The sequence below is a fragment of the Meleagris gallopavo genome, chromosome 5 (assembly GCF_905368555.1).
Source record: "Meleagris gallopavo chromosome 5, MGAL_WU_HG_1.1, whole genome shotgun sequence".
NCBI lineage: Eukaryota > Metazoa > Chordata > Aves > Galliformes > Phasianidae > Meleagris > Meleagris gallopavo.
The window spans coordinates 10,786,513-10,806,623 of record NC_139408.1 but is presented as its reverse complement, the minus strand read 5'-3'; the positions used below and the strand labels follow the sequence as shown (position 1 = coordinate 10,806,623).

The 20,111-nt window shown below is 36.7% G+C and overlaps 1 protein-coding gene across 14 annotated transcripts in view; it reads left to right on the top strand.

The window, feature by feature from the left end:
* Nucleotides 1-20,111, top strand: part of SOX6 (SRY-box transcription factor 6) — a 366,009-nt gene that overhangs the window by 173,243 nt on the left and 172,655 nt on the right. For 11 of the 14 annotated variants that reach the window (XM_085224215.1, XM_085224211.1, XM_085224214.1 and 8 more), the window contains one exon: nt 5,351-5,368. The exons of the other annotated variants lie outside the window; for them this stretch is intronic. In XM_085224215.1, the coding sequence (XP_085080341.1) occupies nt 5,351-5,368 (18 nt within the window). The remainder of the gene's footprint in view (nt 1-5,350; nt 5,369-20,111) is intronic. 14 annotated transcript variants of the gene reach the window in all.

Genomic DNA, 20,111 nt, shown 5'->3' with positions numbered 1-20,111 from the left:
CTACAGTAATAAAAACCCATGTCCTTTTTTCCTGTCCTCTTTTGCAAAGTTAAGACAGTGTTCTTTTAGTACAGTTCGAGAATTAAAGTATCAATATTTAACCTAAGAAATATTTTCCAAATAGGAGTTACTCTTGACTTCCATCGTAGTCAAGAAAAGTTTTTTGGGGGAGAAAGGGAGGGGGAATCCTAAGAAATATTGCCCATGAGATGATGTTCCAGGCTCACCAGCAGTGAACCCCCTTTTCTAAATATGGCCATTCTATTTATAGAAATATTCATATTTTCATTGGTGGCCAAAGCACTGCTTATAGGAAAACCTACAGGTGACTAATAGGAGTTGCTCACTAAGTGGAATAATGAATAGTATTAGGTGTCAATTAAATCAAGCTTCCCCGAGGTGCAGGTGCTCCACAATGTACTGACACATTTCAAGTAGCAGCGCCACTTCACCCATGCATATGAACAAGCACATTTGCATATTAAAAAGCTGAAAATTATTTAACTGAAGCAAAAGTCTTTTAGAGATGATGGAGGTTATTAAAACTGTTGACAAGAAAGAAGGTAATTGCCTGAAAATGAGAGATGACATTCTGCTATACACAGGGAACGTTGTTTTTGTTGTATTGTGCAGCAGTGCCTGGGTGTATAACCTATTACATTGAGATTGCTCCTATGCAATTAGACCCTTTTTGTCCTCACTTCAATAAGGCTATGATTATGAAGGATTGAAGAACACTTGGCATATTGAATGTCTGTTGTTTTTATAACTTCGTCAGAAATGACAAAACACGTTTTGTGTCCTGTTTTTTCTTTGTAGGCTTATTGATTCTGTGATTATAATATTCATAAAAGACAATGTGTTCATGGTTGAACACTCTGTCATTTATACAGGTTTTATTTTTTTTTTTTATTTTTTTGAGCGTAGTACTTGTTTGAATGCCAAGGTATTAGTCAGAAAGATGGGCATATAGAAAGTAAAAATGATGAATAGGTGAGAAATACAGCCCTCTAATAATGCCAAATATTTCTACTAAGAGTGAAATGAAAAGCTGATGTATTTCAAAAGAATTTGCTCAAAAATACCAAGTTAGAGTGGATTTACTTTTTCTCTCTCAGCAATGATTGTTTTCCTCTATGATCTCTTTGTCCTGTCTTTCCTGGTGGTGCTCTAAAGAAACCATTTGAACTGCACCTTGCAAGTGCCTTGAAAAACTGTTTCCCTGTAAGCCAGGAGTGAGACACCTCATTTAGCTCACATATGATTCATCAAAGAAGAAAACAATGGAGTTTCATTTTACATAACTCCCCAAGATAAAGGTGCTTGGCAGGCAATACCATTTAATGCTCACCACCTAACTGGTCATTTGTGGTGGGATTTGCAAAACTGCCTAAGAGATTTGGATGCCTGATTCCCATTAATGTTAATGAGAATTGGCGGCATCCAAATTCCCTTTGCAGCTTTGAAAATGTCAACCAGCCTTCCAGTGTTTGTGATCATGCTGTATGTCAGTGAAGACAGTGTTTCCTACAAGCTCTGTTTTTGTTGGGTTTTCTCTATACCAGGAGTTGGCTGAGAATCTGGAGTGAAGCACAGTGATTGCAGTGACTTGCTTTGAGTTTGGGCAAAGGTGCTAGTTAGTTAGTTACCCTTTCTGCTTCTGGTTCCTTGTCTGTAATTTGGAGATGCTAGCACTTACTTGAATTTGATGTATGCTTAGTATCTTCTGACTGAATTTATTTATAAGAATAAGTATTGATGCTATTGAATAAGATGGGTTTTTTGCACTTCTAGGGTCCTGGTTTGTTGGGGTGTATAAGGCATGAAAGACCCTCGTCTGTCTAAAACAGTTTTAAATGGATTAAATCACAGAACATTGTAATGATATAAATTATTTATGATATAATTGATGTACTCAAATACATAATGAGTCATGAGGATAGATGATCGAAACTCAAGTAAAAGTATGTCATTTATTAGTATTAAGTATCTTTTCAAGAATGCATGATTTCTTTCAAGTTGTGGCTTTTTCGTATGTGATTGCATTTTAATCTTGTCTGCCACTGCATGCTGTGTACTTTCAGCTGACCCTTTCACGAAACCATTTATTTACTTTGATCTCCAAGATGCTGAAATTATCTGCTTTCCTAAAATCATGTCAGTCACAATTTGAAACAGTAAAGTTTAAAGTTTGTGGGATCAGTCCAGTAGTTCTTGCTTAGATAATACACTGTTAAGTGTAAAATGAAAAATAAACAAATAAATGTGCCATATTGAAGATTCCAATTGGACTGCTTAACATTCTGAGATAATTCCAATGGACGAGATTTTCAAATGACCTTAGCATTGAACAGCTTTTATTTAGTCACAAAAGAAAAGATTTCATTTATTAAAATTCTCAGTGCTGAGGAAAGTGGGAACTCTTCAGAGAAACTGTTCTCTCAAAATCTTTTGAGTGCTTGAAAGAGAGTTCAACTTTCTGGAAAATGGAATGACTTGCTCTTTGGTAAACGTATGAGAAAAGTGGAAGCTCAGCAGTTGTCATACGGCTCTGTTCTAATGTTTTGCTTGGTATGATACACAGCACGTATGTGCACATTTCTGCAGTCACATTGAGTATTTGGTATTTCATTGCCTTGGCATCTAGTATTCTTTTCAAAGAAAGAAAACTGATCCATTTGTTCCAAGGGAGTGCAACGCTTACTGACTGTAGAGAACATCTATGGCATGATAAAAGAAGCTGTAACTTCAAACACAGTAGCATGCATATTCATCTAAAATATACTGTGGGAAGGCTTGTTAGCCAAGAGATAGGCAACTGTTATGGGCTAAGAAATATCATTTGACAGGTCCTGTGCAGAAACCATTATGGAAGTCTTTTCAAACTATAAGTAAGCTCATAGATTTTAATAGAAGATAAATCAGTTTGCATTCTATTGAAAATTAATGTTTCTAAAATAAATCTTGTTTTAACCAGCAAAGTTTTGGCTTCAACCAAAAGACGATCAGAGAATGTTCTTTATGCCATTAGTGAGGCAGAGCATATGTTTCACTTTATCAGTTGCTGACATTATACATACTGATTTACTGGTTTGAAAACAGTAACTGGGCCATTAGGATCCATTTAATTTGTATTAAGTATTAAGCTAAAATTTTATGCTTCACTTTGAAATTCTAGAAAGTAGTGTCATTTTTTTATTTTATTTTATTTTTTTTAATATTATGTATATATTTTACATTCTTATATAGGATCTTTCTCTTACAAAGCCAGACAACCTCTCGTGTGCTAAGACATGGAAAAGCTGTGAGTGGTAACTGTTCTTATGCAAGACTGTCAGTTGGTGGGCAAGTAGGGAAAGAAAAATGATGTTAACCCAACCCTGCAGAAATTATGCTTTGTAACCACTCTGAAATCAGAACCACATTCACTATGAAGCGACTAGCCACTTGGAGCGTGGTGAACTTTGCAGACTTGCTGCTGATTCTTACACCCTTACCTGCACTTAGCTAGAATAGACAGGGCTCATAGGTTCAAGAGACCCCTGCTTGATGGGGTGGTTGCTGACAATTCTGACATCTCTTTAGTAGCTTTTTTTCTTTTTTTCGTATCCCAAGTTTCTAGGAAAGGAGGTGCAGCAGGGCTTTGCGAGCTGCGGTAGCAGCAGGAACTTTGAGGGGGCTGTCTGCAGTCTGATGTGAAAGGGTTGAGGTCCCGCAAAGAAGTAGCTGACTACCCCCAAGGAGGCTCTAAATTCTGAAAACACATTTGCAGCCACAGTAGCTCCTGCATTGCTTTGCATGAAAGACATTATATAACCACTTTTTTTTTTTTTTTTTTTTTTTTCCTGGTGGAATTGATATTTGGCTCACAGTATCTTGACCTTGTAGTCGTGTATACTGTGAACATACTTTCCAGTGACCCAAGTGATGAGTTGTGGCTACTGACTCTGGATGCTTAACTTGAAACATACGGGGACTGATTTTTCAGATACATTCAGCACTTACAACCTCAACTTTTAAAACTACAACAGCCCAGCAGCTCTAAAAATGAGATGTGATTCGATTCAAGCACCTTACCTAAATTTTCTGACAGTTTTTTGAATGCTCCAATTGTGTATATATCTGTATCTAGCTATAAGCAAACAGATGTATAAATAAGTTTTGTGAATGTTCAGTGTACATAAAATACGTGAGTTCCATGTATTATTCCAATTCATCTGGGCAGTAAAACCCAGCTGTCATTAAACAACACTTTCCTTCTTTCAAATGACAGTTATGAAATGGCAGGCTAGTTTTTCTTTCAGAGACCTAGAAGCATCTGTTGGTTTTGCTGTGCCTCTATTACAACAGGCTATAGGTGCTGTTGATAAAGCCTTCCATTTAAACAAGGATCAAATTCTCTTTATTAGCATGAAAAAAGAGAAATATTTATCATTTGAAATGGATAGAATGTTCTTCAATTCTCATTAAATGTTTTTGGAGCCCACAATGGTCAATAAACTCTTCCCTTCTTTTCCTCATATTTGGAGATGCTGTCTTCTCTGATAACAGCAAATCTGATAAATACAAAGTACATATTTCAGTGGAAAAAAGTACTCTTTGTTTTGTCTATATTTATGTAAGCAGGATTTTTTTTCTCTTTGCTTTATTCAGTTTTGTCTTTAACATAGCTTGCGAATTGAATGGTTGAGAGTTTTTTATTTTTGAGAGTTTCAGTAACAGAAGAGCTTACATCTCAGGGGAATAAAGACACCAAAACTATTGTTTAGCTATCTAACTCCCAATTACACAAATGGCAATTAGACACTTAAATCTTATTTAGATATCTGAATAACCTCGAGGATTTGAGCTGCTAGATCTTTGTCTGACACAGTTGTTACATGGAAAGGAGAATTAGGGAGGAGAGTATGAAAACAATAGTACAGTGTAGGATGAATTGATTCCTAGGTGATTTGCCTGCCTGAATCTAGACAGCATTTAGAAGTATCTCAATCAAATGTTTAAGAAATTAGCCTCTATTCTAATTAATCAAATTTTGAATTTTCAGACATCGAACAGATACAGTTGGTTTTCCAAAAGATAAGTTAAAAAGAAGAAAGTATTTCATGAAGGCCAGATTCTGATTTAGTGAGTCACAAAAGAATTTGAACATAATTTCTTTTTGTACCTTGTTTCCCTGTATGACTCAAAACAAGAAGATTTTTGCATGACATCTATGGACAAATCTGATCTATACTGAATAAATTCTGTTGAGAAATATCTTTCTGAATAAGCATTTAAAGGAATGTCTAGGACTGGGTTCTATGACTTTATGACTCTTTTTCTTTTTTTCTTTTTGTTTTCTTTCTAGTTCTACATTGCACAAAAGGTAAGAAGGGGACTCGGTTAGCAAGATTTGTCTTTTGGCCACTTTTGGGTAATGGTAATAACTAAAATGAAATTCAGAGCCCCACTTGGAATAATTAATTATTACATTTTCCAAGCATGAGTATTTGGGGCATCTCTTTTCTGTCACATGTAATCATTTAATACTCATTATGAAATTATGGTCAGAATGAGCTTAATAACTTTGCATTGTTGTGTTTTCAATTCTGTTATCTGTTACACAATGTTATTTTTCAAGTCCTTTTTTAAAAAATTGCAGTTTGCCAAATTTTCCTGTTTATGAACTATTCAGAGATAATTGAAATTGCCTGTTTCTCACATGTATCCTATTCATGCCATCTGCTACCTGAAATTTGGTTTGGATACTTGCCATGCAGTTGTAAAGTGCTTTTCATTTTTATTTATTTCTTGTTGACCATATGTTGTGCTTATATTTGGGTCCATTTAGTGTCATATATATGTAAAAAAGAGAAAGCATATACTTGTCTTGATGTACCCACTTTACAGCAGTTTACTTATTATCACCTGATAATGTCTCAAGCCCAAAATTAATTTCAAAAGGGTCGGTATTCATTCATGTCAGAAATTGAGAGGTGCTTTCTCAATTAAACTAAAAATTATGAAAAAGTTATAATAGTTTAACTGGGGAAAAAGAATTGGTGGTAGTACTGAATCTATTGTTATTGCAATATTTCAAAAGAAGTGAGTTATTTAATTAATAAATTAATAAAAAGCCACGTGTGTGTTCTCTTTCTGAGAAACTGAGGCATGAAGGGGTTGAGACACTGATTTTTCCACCACTGATGTTTTGTAAACCAGCCTGCTTTGCAGGAGTGTGGTGACAAACTGCTATTTCTTCATTCCCCTTTCATTCTAATGCGGTGGGCCACTCCAGGTGGCCACCCAAGAGTAAGCAGTTATTGCAGCTTCGCAGGCTTGCATTACCTATTTCTGCAGGTAGCGTTACAGTACTTGGAGGTTTCTTTCTCAGATAGTCCAAGAATTGTTAGATTTTCCTTAAAACTAGTTGACAAAACCAAATCAATGAATACATATGTAGGTGTGTGGCACGACTGAGATTTGATTTGTAAGGATGTTTATCTTCTGCAGTGAGGTAGCATAATTTACTCCTGACTGTGTCAGTGAGGAGTAATGCTTTCTCTATTTGCTCTTGGAAATAAATTTTGTAGCAAATCAACCATTGTACAGCTTTCAGATTCCTTCAGAAATGTATGTTTGTGTATGTCTGTATATTTAATATACATTTTGCCTGTATGAGAGGCTAATCAAAATGGCTGGGTATGCACACTGACTGCTCCTTCTCCTTCAAGAGTTCCTGCAAGCAAATTGTTGGAAGAAGGTCAGAGAGGAGTCGTGGCTGTACTCAGCACGTGCAAAGATCTGGCTGGCTAAAGAGGACTGTTAGGCTCCATTCCCAGATGCACTGCTGAGGCAGAGCTGCTCTGAGAGTCTTGCTGGACTCCTGTGGCAGTGATGCTGCCTCAAAGAGCCATGGCATGCATTTCATTTGATATTTCTGACCGCTGAGCTGTCACACTTTGCCAGAGAGAGAATGGAAGAGAGTGGAAGTAGAAAGGTAGAGTTTTTGTTTGCTCTCCAAAATATTTGAAACTCTTGCATGCATATGCTCTGGAAAGGAATTTCTGAAGCCTGGTATAAAGAAATATTTCATTCTTTGAAAGCTGTTTAATTATCCACAGTAATCCTTAACATGGCTTTTCAGAAACAGGAGTTTGAAATCTTGTCTGCTTTGGTCTCAATGGCCCAAGCCTTTTGTTCCCATTGCCCTGAGTTTCACTGAACCTATACTGGGCCTAGGCAACTTCCTGAGAGCCTGTCTGAGCAAAATGTGTCTTTTAGGCACAAGACAAAAGCGGAGAAGGAAAAAAGAATGTGTTAACTTAAGGACTAGATAACTCTAGGCAGAGGAGAAAGGAAACAGAAGAAGCCAAAAGAGAGGACGGAAACATTAAGGAAGAAGAGAAATTTTCCCAATCAAGCTTAGAGTGTAAGAAGTGAGCATCAGCAGAAAAAAGATTTAGCCTTGCAGATGGCTTCACCATCGGAGATTGCTCTGTTATGTGCACAGGTCTCATCTTTCCACTTTTGAGTGCACAGAACCCCGATCCCTACAGCCCATGCGTTACTTATGGATATTAGAACTACTTCATATTTGCTCTTTGGCAGTTAGCCTGAGGTCACCTGACAAGGGTGGCATTTTTAGCATAAGTGCTATTATTTTTCCAGGCTCAGGGTTTACTGTTGTAATTTGACTTGGAAAATGTGGACTGGATGAATGGACTTGTTCCTTTTGTAGGGGATTACAATAACACATGGAAGCTTGTGAGTGCTTCTGACAGATGTGTTGGCGTCCTGCCACTGCATGAAGGGTGCGGCCCTGACTGACAACTTGCAATTATACGATGATTAATGGTTCTGATGTGTGTTCAAGAGAAAACCACTTTCTAGAAAGTGAAAGTTGTGCATGCGGTTCCTTCAAAGTAAGACCCTAACTTCTATTTTTTGTTGGGATAACTGATTTGGATCCCCTTTTCTGTCAAGCTTTGTCTGGTTTGGATAAATAAGGGCCAAACCAAAGTTTATGTGGGGAAATTTAGCTTTGGTCCGTTTTGGCTTAAGAAATGCTTTATCTGCGTTTTTAGTCAAACTGACATCATCACTATAGAAATACACATGCACACATGCAGAGAAATACTTAAACATATACACATGACTGTGCAGTAGCCAACAAGTTCATCAAAGAAAATCCATCGAGCAAAAAACCACTTTTCTGTCAAGGGTATAATTCACCCATCAGTAGGCCTGCGTAGCTCATGTTAGCGTTAATGGGAGTTTCAGCCACACGCCAAAGACAGAACGTACCCACAGATAACTTACAAATGATCTCTTTCTTTACTAGATTTAGTCCAGATTTTTACAACGCAGTACTATCAGAGTCATAGCTTCTGAGCAGCAAGGCACAGAGAAGGTCCATTGCGGAGCACCAGGGATCTTGACCCTGGCAAGTTGTTGCAGAAGATAGTTGATGTTGGCTGATACAGTGTTTTTTTGTTTCTTTTTCTGGTGTAGGGACTATATCTACTGTCCAAAATAAATTGTGCAGTTTTAAGAAGCTGTTGGGGATAACTTTGCCAGTCAGAGTTATGATATTGTCAGTTGAAACTAGAACACCTGCAAAACAAGAGCAGTTAGGCTATTGGATTAGGATATGCTATCTAAGCAAGGAAAAGGATGTTATAAATGTAGTGTCTGAAAAAAATCTGAAGTTTGCTTGATTTGAACAAAGATAAGAGCCTTCTCTTATTATTCTTTTGGATGCAGAATTAATAGCTTACAGTTTCTTTATGTATTGGCTTTCAGTTTGGTCAGTTCTACTGACTCTTTTTGTGTAACATTGATGTCTGTCTATTACAAAGAGAAGGAAGCCTGATGTGACATGGTGATTTTTGCATGACTTAGCAGTGATCAAATCTTTTGATGTTACTATTTTTTTGTTGGCAATATTTGTTCTTATTCTCTGATCAGCTACTCAATATGGCAGAAGGTTACACTTTTAAGGCATGGACATCCATCTTGTGAACTTACTTCATCAGTGCAAATAAGATTAAAAAATACAATCAAAATGAATAGGCAAATTTTATGCTTATTTGATAAATATGTGCATTAAGTAAGTGACGGTGGCAATTTAAATTCTTTAACCTATGTTCTGTGACTAACTACCTGTAATCTTAGCTGCTGAGTAGGCCCAGTTGAAAATTTTTCAGAAGAGAGATGTTATTGTCTTTGTATCAAAGTTCACATTTAAACCACTGTTTATAAGACAATAAACTCATTAAGGAGCTGCATTTTGCTGAAGAAGTAAATACATTATTTCCTGTCAGCTGATAGGCTTTTAGACAGTACCTGCTCATGCATGGATATGGGGAAGTTCACCCGAAGGAACTGTTGTTCCTAAATCCAAAGTCTTCTCTGAATTGTTATTACTTGCATAAAATTAGAAACTTCTCAGAACTTGTGCAATCTGAGCAACCTTGTTGCAGAGAAAAAGAATAAAAATTCTAGGTAGTTTCAGTGTTCCTGGAGTGTTCGGGCAGCTCTGGGATCTGCAGTGACTGTCTGCCATTTGGGAAAAGCTGTGCCTGTGCATACCGCCTGCACCCTTTGTGGAGATAAAATTTTGGTGCCTTTTTGACCACTGGCTTAGGTGGACCACTAGAAGTTGTACTGGTTGAGATAGTAAGTTATATGACGTATACAGCTGTGGAAGAAAAAAAGAACAAAAGTAAATGAATTCAGTATGCTTAGACCAATGAGTTCTGAAGGGTTTATGAATTTCACTAGGAGTAATTAAGATGATTTTTTATTTTTTCCATTAGGAAGTACATTAGGTACTGTGAATATACTGTTAATAAATGCACTCCTTGTCACAGACAGCTCTCAGTCAAGCCCTATGATGAGAGAGAACAGGTGAAAATACGATTGGTGGAGAGAAGTGGGCACAGTAATGATGCTAGCATATTTGATACAGGAGCAGCAGTGCAGTGAACCACCTGCCCAGCCATACATAAGGTGGTGTAAATTATACCTCGCCCATAAATAAGTGTTTAAAAAAAAGCTTAAGGAACCAGAGTCATGTAACTTGCTACGTTTGAGACTCTGCCTTCTTATGCCTAAAGTGCTCACTAATATACAAATAGTGTGAGAGTGCCAGTGTGGGAGTACGTCTTAGGCAGGTTTGCAGACTCAAGGTTAGAAGACCAATTAATTGACAGAAAAAAAATTGCATGACTGTCTAAGTGCAGTGAGTTCTACTGTTAGTGTTAAAAAAACACATCCTAGTAAGGTAATTGATGTATGGAGTAAAAACAATGAAAATGCAACCAAAGAGTAATACATTCATTTCACCTTTAACATGTGTAGACACAAATTATATGGACCAAACCATGAGCATGTGGTGAACCTGGCAGCAGCCCAAGCTGCTGCCTTTGCCTTTATAGAAAAGAAACTTTTGCATTGCATGTTTGATGCACACTGCTTTTTCTGTGTGAGGTCCATAGATGCAACCTTCTATACAAAGAACACACCCTAAGAAATTATGTAGTGGTCTTAACTAAGAATACACTAACAGGCAGGAAGTATAGCTTACAATTAAGAAATACATCTGTCCTGCTGTGTGTTTTGTTATTCCTGAAATACAACTGCATTAGACAATGATCTACTGAATGCAATAGGAATCAGATCTTCACCTGCTACTTATGCATTGAATTTGCAATGAATAAATTATATTATGCCTTTCCAGTATACTATGTCATTTAGCATTCTAATAAAGATATTTTCTACCATATTCTGTTCTTTGGAGCTCGTAAATAAGAACTTATAATTGAGAAAATCTTTTGCATAGGGTTTGTTCTAATAACATGAAATTTTCTACTAGCCCTAAGTATGAGAAAAATCCTTCTGAACAATAGTGTCTTTGTTAAATTTGCGTTTGTTTTAAGACTATATCATAAAACAGCATTTGCCTCTACAGTTTCAAAGTAACTGTTGTACAACTTCAGCCATGCTTAAATTTTCTTGGAAGCTATGCATCTAAAATTCAGCTCATTAATTTAAACTGTTATAATGATAGAGTCTGGATTAAATCAACAAGAGCAAGGAGACTTAATGTTTAAGACAGAAATCCTGTAAATGACCTTCGTTACTTGCAATAGAACTTGTAGTGAGGGTTGCAGCATACTTCTTCAGCTGCATTGCCTATTTCTTGCTTGTTAGAGAGGAGACTTAGAAAGTGAAGGTCGTTTATTTACAGAGTAAGAAATATGGAATAGCTCAAAACAGGTATCTGGAGCCTACTGCAGTGACCTTTCTCTGTGGCTGTGAAGGCTTAATTGCATTGAATATGTTTTTACATTTCTGAGTAGTAGATTTTGGATGAGAACTTTCCAAGAATTAAATCTGCTCTCATTTTCTCAAATGACCCTCCCTTTTATTAGTTCAGAAACTCATTGTATTGCTGTGTTACATATTCAGGAAAGATGAATGTTGTGATGAATTTATACATCACCTTTGGGGGAAAAATTTGTTTCCTGATATGGAATTGGGTGCACCCTCAGTAAGTTTGCTGTTGACTTCAAGCTGAGCAGTGCAGTTGATAACAGCAGAAGGAAGCGATGCCATCCAGAAGGACCTTGACAAATTCAAAAGGTGGGCCCTTGCAAACCTAATGAGGTTCAGCAAAACTAAATGCAAGGTTTTGTACTTAGATCAAGGTAATCCCAGATATGTATACAAACTGGGAGAACTCCTTGAGAATAGCCCTGTTGAGAAGGACTTAGGGTTCTGGTTGATGAAAAAGTTAACATGAACCAGCAGTGTGAACTTGCAGCCCAGAAGGCTAGTGGTATCTGAGTTCCTTCAGAAGAGAGTTGGCCAACAGGGCAAGGGAGGTGGTTGTCTCCCTGTATTCAGCCCTCGTGAGCCCACATCTGGGATACTGTGTCCAAGTCTGGGGCCCCCAGCACAAGAAAGATGTGGAGTTTTGGAGAGGGTCCTGAGGAGGAGCATGAAGATGATTCAAGGGCTGGAGCACATCTCCTGTGAAGACAGGGTGAAGGAATTGGGCTTGTTCAGCCTGGAAAAGAGAAGGCTGTGGGAAGACTTCATTGCGAAACCTTCCAATATTTAAAGGGAGTTTATATTCATGAGGGAAATCAACTTTATACACCAGTAGATAATGATAGGACAAGGGAAATGGTTTTATACCAAAGGTGTGCAGGTCTGTTGATGGGACATGCTCTGCCAGGAGGTCACGAGGAACTGTGTCAGCCACATTAGGACAGGGTGCATCGTGTACTCTTTTAATTGGTGAAGCCCGATGTGGAGAAACTCAAGCCCATTTTTTGTTCACCCATTCCATTATTCAACATAGTCGATTTCCAGCAAATTGCCACTGTTGGCAAATCCAGTTCACTAATAGAATGATTCTCGGTTAATGTGAAATTGTCCAGTGTGTTATATTTTTAGAGGTCCATCTGAAGCCTTAGTGTGTATTCTTTACTTATTCAAGCTGGTCTCTGTAGACATGATTATTACGCAATACTTTTTTTCTCCTAGCATAATCTGTAAATATAATGCAAACATAAATCATCTCAAAGTCTTTGTAGAAGAAAGAAGGGTAGTTAGTATACCAGCTTGTGACTAAGAGTGTGACTTCAAAAACGTCATTGATTTATTGGCTGTTTAGTGTGAGGTGCTTAGGTCCTGATTCTTTTCCAGAGGACTTTGTGTAGAAGTTTATATATAGCTATATATATTATAGCTTCAATCTTAACACTGACTTTACATTGACACAGCTGCAGCTGTGAACGTTCAGCAATTCTTCAAATACAACCCCAGGTTTTTTTAAATTGAGCTCCCAGAAGATGAAGTACCATAAATGCGACCCATCATTTCTCCTTTTGCAGTTGCCTCCGTAATTCATTTCATTTCTTCAAACTTCTGCAGTGAAACGTGGCCGGTGTTTGTGAGGACAGCAATGTCATTTGCTCTGCAGTTCCAGTTTCTGCTTTTGTGTTGTAATTGTCCCATGTGCTGCATGTAGCAAGAATCCTGTAAAAATTTTTTTTCTGCTAATTGCTTTTTTTTTTTTTTAATTTAATTTAAAAAATGTATCATAGTGCATACAGAGAACAAATTAGGATTTCCTGGAACACTTTATTTCTAGCACCTCCGTATCATTCCAGCACTTGACTTTACAAAATAAATAATGATCTTTTACAAGAAAAGAAATTGGTATGCTTAGGGAAGTGAATATTTTAAGATACTATTCTTGAAACTAAGTCTTTTTCACAGATTTATAATGAACCAGCTATTATTCCTGAAATATGTATCTATAGCAAGTAGCTTGGTGCTTGTGAGATTTGTAAACCTCCTAAGACTCTGCTTTCTGGGATTAGCTCAGGAAAGTCTTGTTTGTTCTGTATTTATATTTATGTAAAATGTGATAGTTTAAGTCAAAATTTTAGTGGTATAAAAGAGACCATAGAATTGATGTTGTCAGTGTATTTTAGTGTCCCAGAAAAGACTACATCATCTGCCATAGAGATCTTCAGGAATGGTAAATAGAGAAGAGATTCCAGCTATTGTTTTCATTCCTTTGCATCCTTGTTTGAAGTCATTTCAAATCAAGAGCATATTATTTTGCTTTCTTTGTATTATACTTTTACATACAAAAAAGCTGAAGGGTTTATCATGAAAAATTCTTTTTGTTATACAATTGTTTTAATTTCAGAATATTTTATGTAAGAGCTGAGTTCAGATTTTTATACACAATATTAAGAAGCCTTCAAATCATTAAACAGATGTTTATTACTGCATTATTAGGGTAATGAGTAGAACATGATTTGGGAGAACAAAATAGAGGTCTTTTTGAATCATCAACATTTTGTTCATAAATCATCTGGTGACACAAATTTTATGAGAAACATCAATCAGTTTAATAAAAATGTTTTCTTGCTTTTCAAGAAGTCCCCTCCATATCCTCCGGACCAAAAACTAACACGGTATGAAGGAACTCACCCTTTTATTTTTGTATTACTTTTTATTTAGGATTGTTTTACTCCGCAAAACTCTTACTAACATTTTCAGAGCCATTTCACAAAGTTCCTTCTTTGCTAAAAGATTTATTGCTTAATTGGCATTGAACTTGAAAGGAAAATAATGTGATGTCAAAAATGCCTACTTGTGCTACCAAGTCATTCCTTGAGCTGAGGTGGGACCCTCTGCTTGCTTCAGCTTGGGATGAGAAGCTGGGATAACTGTGTAGTGTTGAGAGAAAAGAAAATCTGACCCCAGATCCATCTTAAAAAGAGTCCAGTGTCTTGGTTTATGGCTGAACTGACATGCAGTCTGCAACTTCTTGAATTACTAGGGAACTCTGTTGTAGAGGAAAGACATTACATATTTCCAGAGCCTGTATGATGTGTGGTTAGTTCCAGAGCAGTTTAACAAAGAGAGATTTGAAGATTAAATTCTCCCTAGTCTGAATAATAATGAGAAGAATGTCACTTCAACTCACAAGTGTTTGAAAAGAGTGGATACCAAAGATGAAAGCGAATTGTTTAGGGTTATGAAAGGATTGTATCAAGGAGTTGGAGGTATGAGATTAAGAAGGAAGAGCTAGACTACGTATTGGAAGACATTTCAAATTCATTTACGACTTGAGTAAACCTTGATGGAACTATACTTGTGAGTTCTAAGTAATATAATGACTCCATCTGTTCTTTTCCACACTGAGGAAAAAAAGTCAATGCAGAAAGATGTGTAGATGTAGAAAAATAATATTTTGAAGTCGTTTTCCAGCAAAACTTTCTTCTTTTTCGAAATAACAAACATTGCAAATCCTGTTGATTTTGTTACTTTGCAAATAAATGCATACTCAGAGACAGAAAAAAAAATAAAATCATTCTCCTTTGATAAATAAGTTTATGTAATCTTTTGCCCAGGGACGGCAAGCAAATTTGCACTCCCCTTTTCTTGACGAACCCTGATTGCTATGTGGAAAGCTTCAGATTATCTCTTGCCAATATTATATCTGCTTGGGCAATAAATTGAGGTGCACATTCTTAGGGAATAGGTGATTACATGTAATATACAGCATGCTATCATTGTAAATTAAATAAGGCAATGATGTATACTTCAGTGAATGCAGCCAATCTAACAGTACATGATGCGCTAATAATGGATTAGAAACTCTATTTGGAGGAATGTAATGTACATGCAGTTTTGTCAGACTTAAGAGATATTTCTCTTCTACTAATATGCCAAAACGATGCATACAAGCAATCACACCAACATTTCGGAGGGCTCCCTTGGACATACATTTTATAGTCTAGTGCAATGTTCATGAAATTAACCTTTTTCTGGAGTCATTATGAACAATTAAGCGATCCAATAGTTCTGAGGCAATACGAGTAGATATCACGGGAACTCATTATATTTCTTCGCGTGGATCCTGCTTGTTTTCGTTGAACCATAATTAGCAAGTTTATAATGGTTTTAAATTAGCACAACACTTTCTGAATTTTGACATTGAGTCAATTACAAATTGTTCATTTTGAGTAAACAAAGGAAACAGATTGCATTTTATACTTAGTAATTTATCTGAAAGAAGAGGGGAGGGTTAATTGTCTGAAAGTTTTGCTCTGTTTGGGGAAGTGATTCTAGTCTTGCATTGCTTGGCACACAATGTCTTTTTCCTTCTGTTCTGGAAAAAAAAAAAAAAAAAAAAAAGAAAAAATAAGGAAGGAGTGAGTAAAATGAAAAATTAGGAGCAGGACAAGATTGGCCACTCCCAAATGGGAGTGTGGAGCAGAATTGGAGCTGGCACGAGATTATCTAAAACAGTTGGTGCATTCCTTAATGATCAAGTGTTTGAGAAGTCCAGCTCTCTCTCACAGAGCATCTGTGTTGATGTTTATATCAGTACCCTGCTGTATGGGAAAAGCATGCTTTCTCTTGTTGCTTTTCTAAAAATAGTGTTACATATACCATTGTATGAGTTATTTTAAGAGAACAGAAACATTTGCAAGGTTAAAGGTTCTGCTTTTTAATAAATAAATGAAAATAAATCTCAGGACTGTATCTTGGCTTATTTTGACATGAAATTCAAACTTCTTTTTATCTAGAGTTTTGCACAGAGCAGTGTTCTGTGCAGATACTCTTTGCCCTGGTGAAGTCCTGTTGAAACAAGCCATCTTAGGCAGAATTGGTACAAGCTTCAGACTACAGTTTTTCCCACTAGCCACATCATAGAAAGCAGGTCTGGAAATCACCCCCACTTACATTCCAGTGTTTCTGTTTAGAATGTCTGTTGGTTCGTGCAAGATCTAGACCATTCAAGTGGTGCAAATGAATTCAGAGGAAAACCAGAACATTTTAATGCCTAATTATTTTTAGTGAGCTTGGAGAGTTTTAATTAAAAGTTAAGAGAGCTCTCCAAGCTCTTACAGTTCTAATTTTATCATATTGTGGAAATCTTGTCACTGTGAAAAAATGTACGGCAGTTGGTAGATTCACTTGGTTCCCTGGTCTAAACAAAACTGTAGTGCTAGGTAGTCAGATTGCAGACATGCTGCTTTTGCAAGGAAACTTCTACTGTGGGCTTACTCTGCTTTTGCTTATAAACATAGCTAGGAAGACTAATTTGCACTACATGCACTTTTTGGTTTTCTTTTTTTCTTTTTTCAATGCTTGCATTGAACTGGGGGCAAGTTGTGATTCACGATCAGAAATGTACTGAACAAAATGCTTGTGAGATAAGCAGTCTGTGCCAGAGATATCACAGCCTAACTAGCCAAGGCAAAGACGTGGATAGAAACAAGTAACTAGAGGGAAGGGAGAGAAGGGAATGAGCCATTGGCCATGATTTCTTAGCTCCTTTAAGGGAGGAACAAGTTGTAGAATTTAGGAGTAAATCCTTTGTAATTTGCAGTAAATGTAACAAAAAGGATCGGCATATTTTCTTGTTCTAAATGTCAGGTTGCTTACTTTTGTCTTGTGACTGTATTTCTGTTCTCCAAGAATTTGGCTTTTGAAAAGTTGTTCAATAAAAAACAAACCAACCAAGAGCACTCCCTCTCCTTCTCCCCCCCCGCCCCCCCCCCCCAAAAAAAAAAAAAACAAAAACAACCAAACAAAAAAGCCACCAACAAACTGTTGGCAAAAGAAATTAGTTTGCTACCTAACAGCATGGCTGAAGTGCCTTGTGTTTTAATTTTCTGTTAGACCACAACAATTAATTACTTTAGGAGTAGAGCATGGAAATTGAGAAGGATGAGATGAGATTCCCCTGACCTGCCTCTCGACTGACAGCAAGATCGGAGCCAAGCTGCTTATGAGCAAGAAACAGTGCCAGTACATTACAACTATGGATTTTGAGCCTTCAGTCTGATTTTTGATTAGTTTTGTATTGTTGCTGTCTCTTCTTTTATTTAAAGTTTCTTGAAACAGAAAAGGATAATTTATGTTTGAAAGAAGAAAAAAAGTAACTATGGCAACAAAGAATCTATTTTAGTAACATTCCAAAAATTTTAGGTCCTCAAGTGAAAGAAGGAACTACTCTGAAAGTAACGCCTCTTATTTTCTTATTTTGGCCCACAACACAGAGGTGGACATTGGTGGTATGGCAGAAAACGTTGAACCTTCCCACCTTATTCTGCTACATGTTGTTGCTGTGTGACATATGGCAGCAGAGGGACAGTCTGACAGAGAATGTCATCTGACATGGAAGTGCAGGTGAAACAAAGATGTATCATTGAATTCTTTCATGCAGAAAAAAAATGGCTCCTACTGACATTCATTGGCACTTGCTGAATGTTTATGGAGACCAATCACCAAATACAAGCACAGTGATGGGTAGTGTCTTTCAGCAGTGGCAACAGTGATATGATAGACAAACCAAATTCTGGATAGCCATGCAGATTTTTACAAGCATGGTATGAAGGCTTCTGTAGCTGAGAATTTTCTCTGTCAAACAGTGTTATTGTGCTCTTTGCATTTGTTGTAGTTTCCATGGAAATAAATAGGAGGCACTACTTTCGGAGCAACCTACATAATTATACCAATGGACCTGGTTCTTTACTTTACTTGTGTCAAACACCAGCTAGGATAAATCTAAATTATACTTGTGCTTCACTCAGCAACATTAGTGGAGTACTAATTTTATTTCATTTTTTTTTCTATTCTGGACTAGATTTTTCACTCTCTGAAGATGAACAGTGGGTTGTTTTCTTGCGGTTTAGATGGCAAGTCTTAAGCTTCGTGTGCTTGAGGAACACACAGTGTCACCTGAGGTGTGGAAAGAGATACGGAAAGGCAGAATGGGGAGCATGGCAGCAAAATGCTAAGCACTGTAATGTTTATTTGAGGGTTATTTGATTTGGGGGGAAGAAAAACCCACTCTTCTGTAACAGGATTCCATTGAGGAAGACCTTGTAAGCACAAATATGCTTGTCTGTAGGTGTTCATAATCTCATTTAATGTTCATTAAACAGTACCTTTTCTCTAACAAAGATTTCATAGATGCTGACAGGGTAATTCCACTTCTGCTGTTTTTCTCATGATTTAGGCTTGAATGATGCATTTGAATTCATTTGACAAAGGCTGTTCTGAAAGACACATTTTCTCCTGTGGAGATGAAGGCAAATAAATGTAATGAGAGAATATAAACATAATGCTTAGAGAATAACGAATGTTAGAGAGGGAGGAGCTTGCAAATTGTTATTTAGTCTCAAAGCTTGCATGAACATACTCTTCTCATGTTTAGCAGAGACATAGATGCCACTGATTCCAATACTGTTCTTTTAAAATGTAGATGGGAAGTTTCTCCTCCTTCTGTTGAGCATCTGATCATGTTTTCGAACCGTTTCCCTTGTAGGGTGTCTGATTTCTCTTCTGATTCCTCTACCCTGTCTTTTCCAGTGTTTCTTTCCATGAGATGTAACAGTTCAAATGCATGTAGGAAAATGTCACCTATACCTTTGACTGAATTATATTTCTATATTGTTTATGAACTTGCTATGCATTTGCAATCATTATTAATAAATCAACGTGCTTTTGTCTTCTGTCACAAAGTAATGTATATATTCAAAAAGAATTGTATGCAAAACAAGTCATGTTTAAGAACTCACATCATTAATAATTATCAGTTTTCAGTATTGTTACAACATGTTTTCAGGGAAGCTTATTATAAAAGAAATAACAAAGCACTGCACAGTAGCAAGAATAAGACAGTTCAGTTGATCACTGGTATAGGTGTTATAAATATGCCAGTCTGTACTACTGTGTTTTATTAAGTCTCAAAAAGTCAAAGCTTATTTGAAATAATAATGTCTGACAGTCAGTGCTTTGAAGTTTTGCTGCTGCACTCTCACATTTAGGCTTTCTTTTATGTATGACTTTACCATAAAAAACAAAAACACACACATGGCATGAGCACTTTTTTTCTTATCTGTATTTCAAAGAAAGTAATAAGAGGCTACTTCAGTGAATTAAAAGGGAAAAAAAAAAAAAAAAAGAATGTTCTCCCACCCCCCAAATCAATGAGGATAGGTGCAGGCCATTGTAAGATCATACAGTATTCATGTAAGCTACAGAGGGAGTTGCTAACTTGTAGAAATAAAATAAAAAAATAAAAAAAAAATAAAAAAAAAGGAAGAGTAAGGAAGAGACGAGAGGGAAAAGCTATCCTTGATAGGAACAAGATGACTTTCATTTACTTGGAAGAACTTGAGAGCTTGGCTGTGATAACTAACACACTCGTTCTTCATCAGTGGTTGTGCTACATAGAGCTGGATTCCATCCATTCCATGACTGATTGATTACCCAATGGACAAATGTTAATTCTTTTCATCGATGCTTTGTCATTGTGGAGAGATCCTTTTCATCTAACACCTAGGCTTTTTTTCCCTTGGCTTTTTCTTTTTTTCTGCTTATTTATCTTTTAAAATCCTCATTCACCTCTGCAAAGCACTTGTGTAGTAAGATCCTCACAGTGCTTTAAAATCCTTTACAATTAAAATTGCTAACTTAGTGTGTATTAAAGTGCGCTACAAACATAACACAATTATTTCATTTAGTCATCTCAGTCTAATTGTTGTTAACCTCTGTGTTGCTAATACAATAAA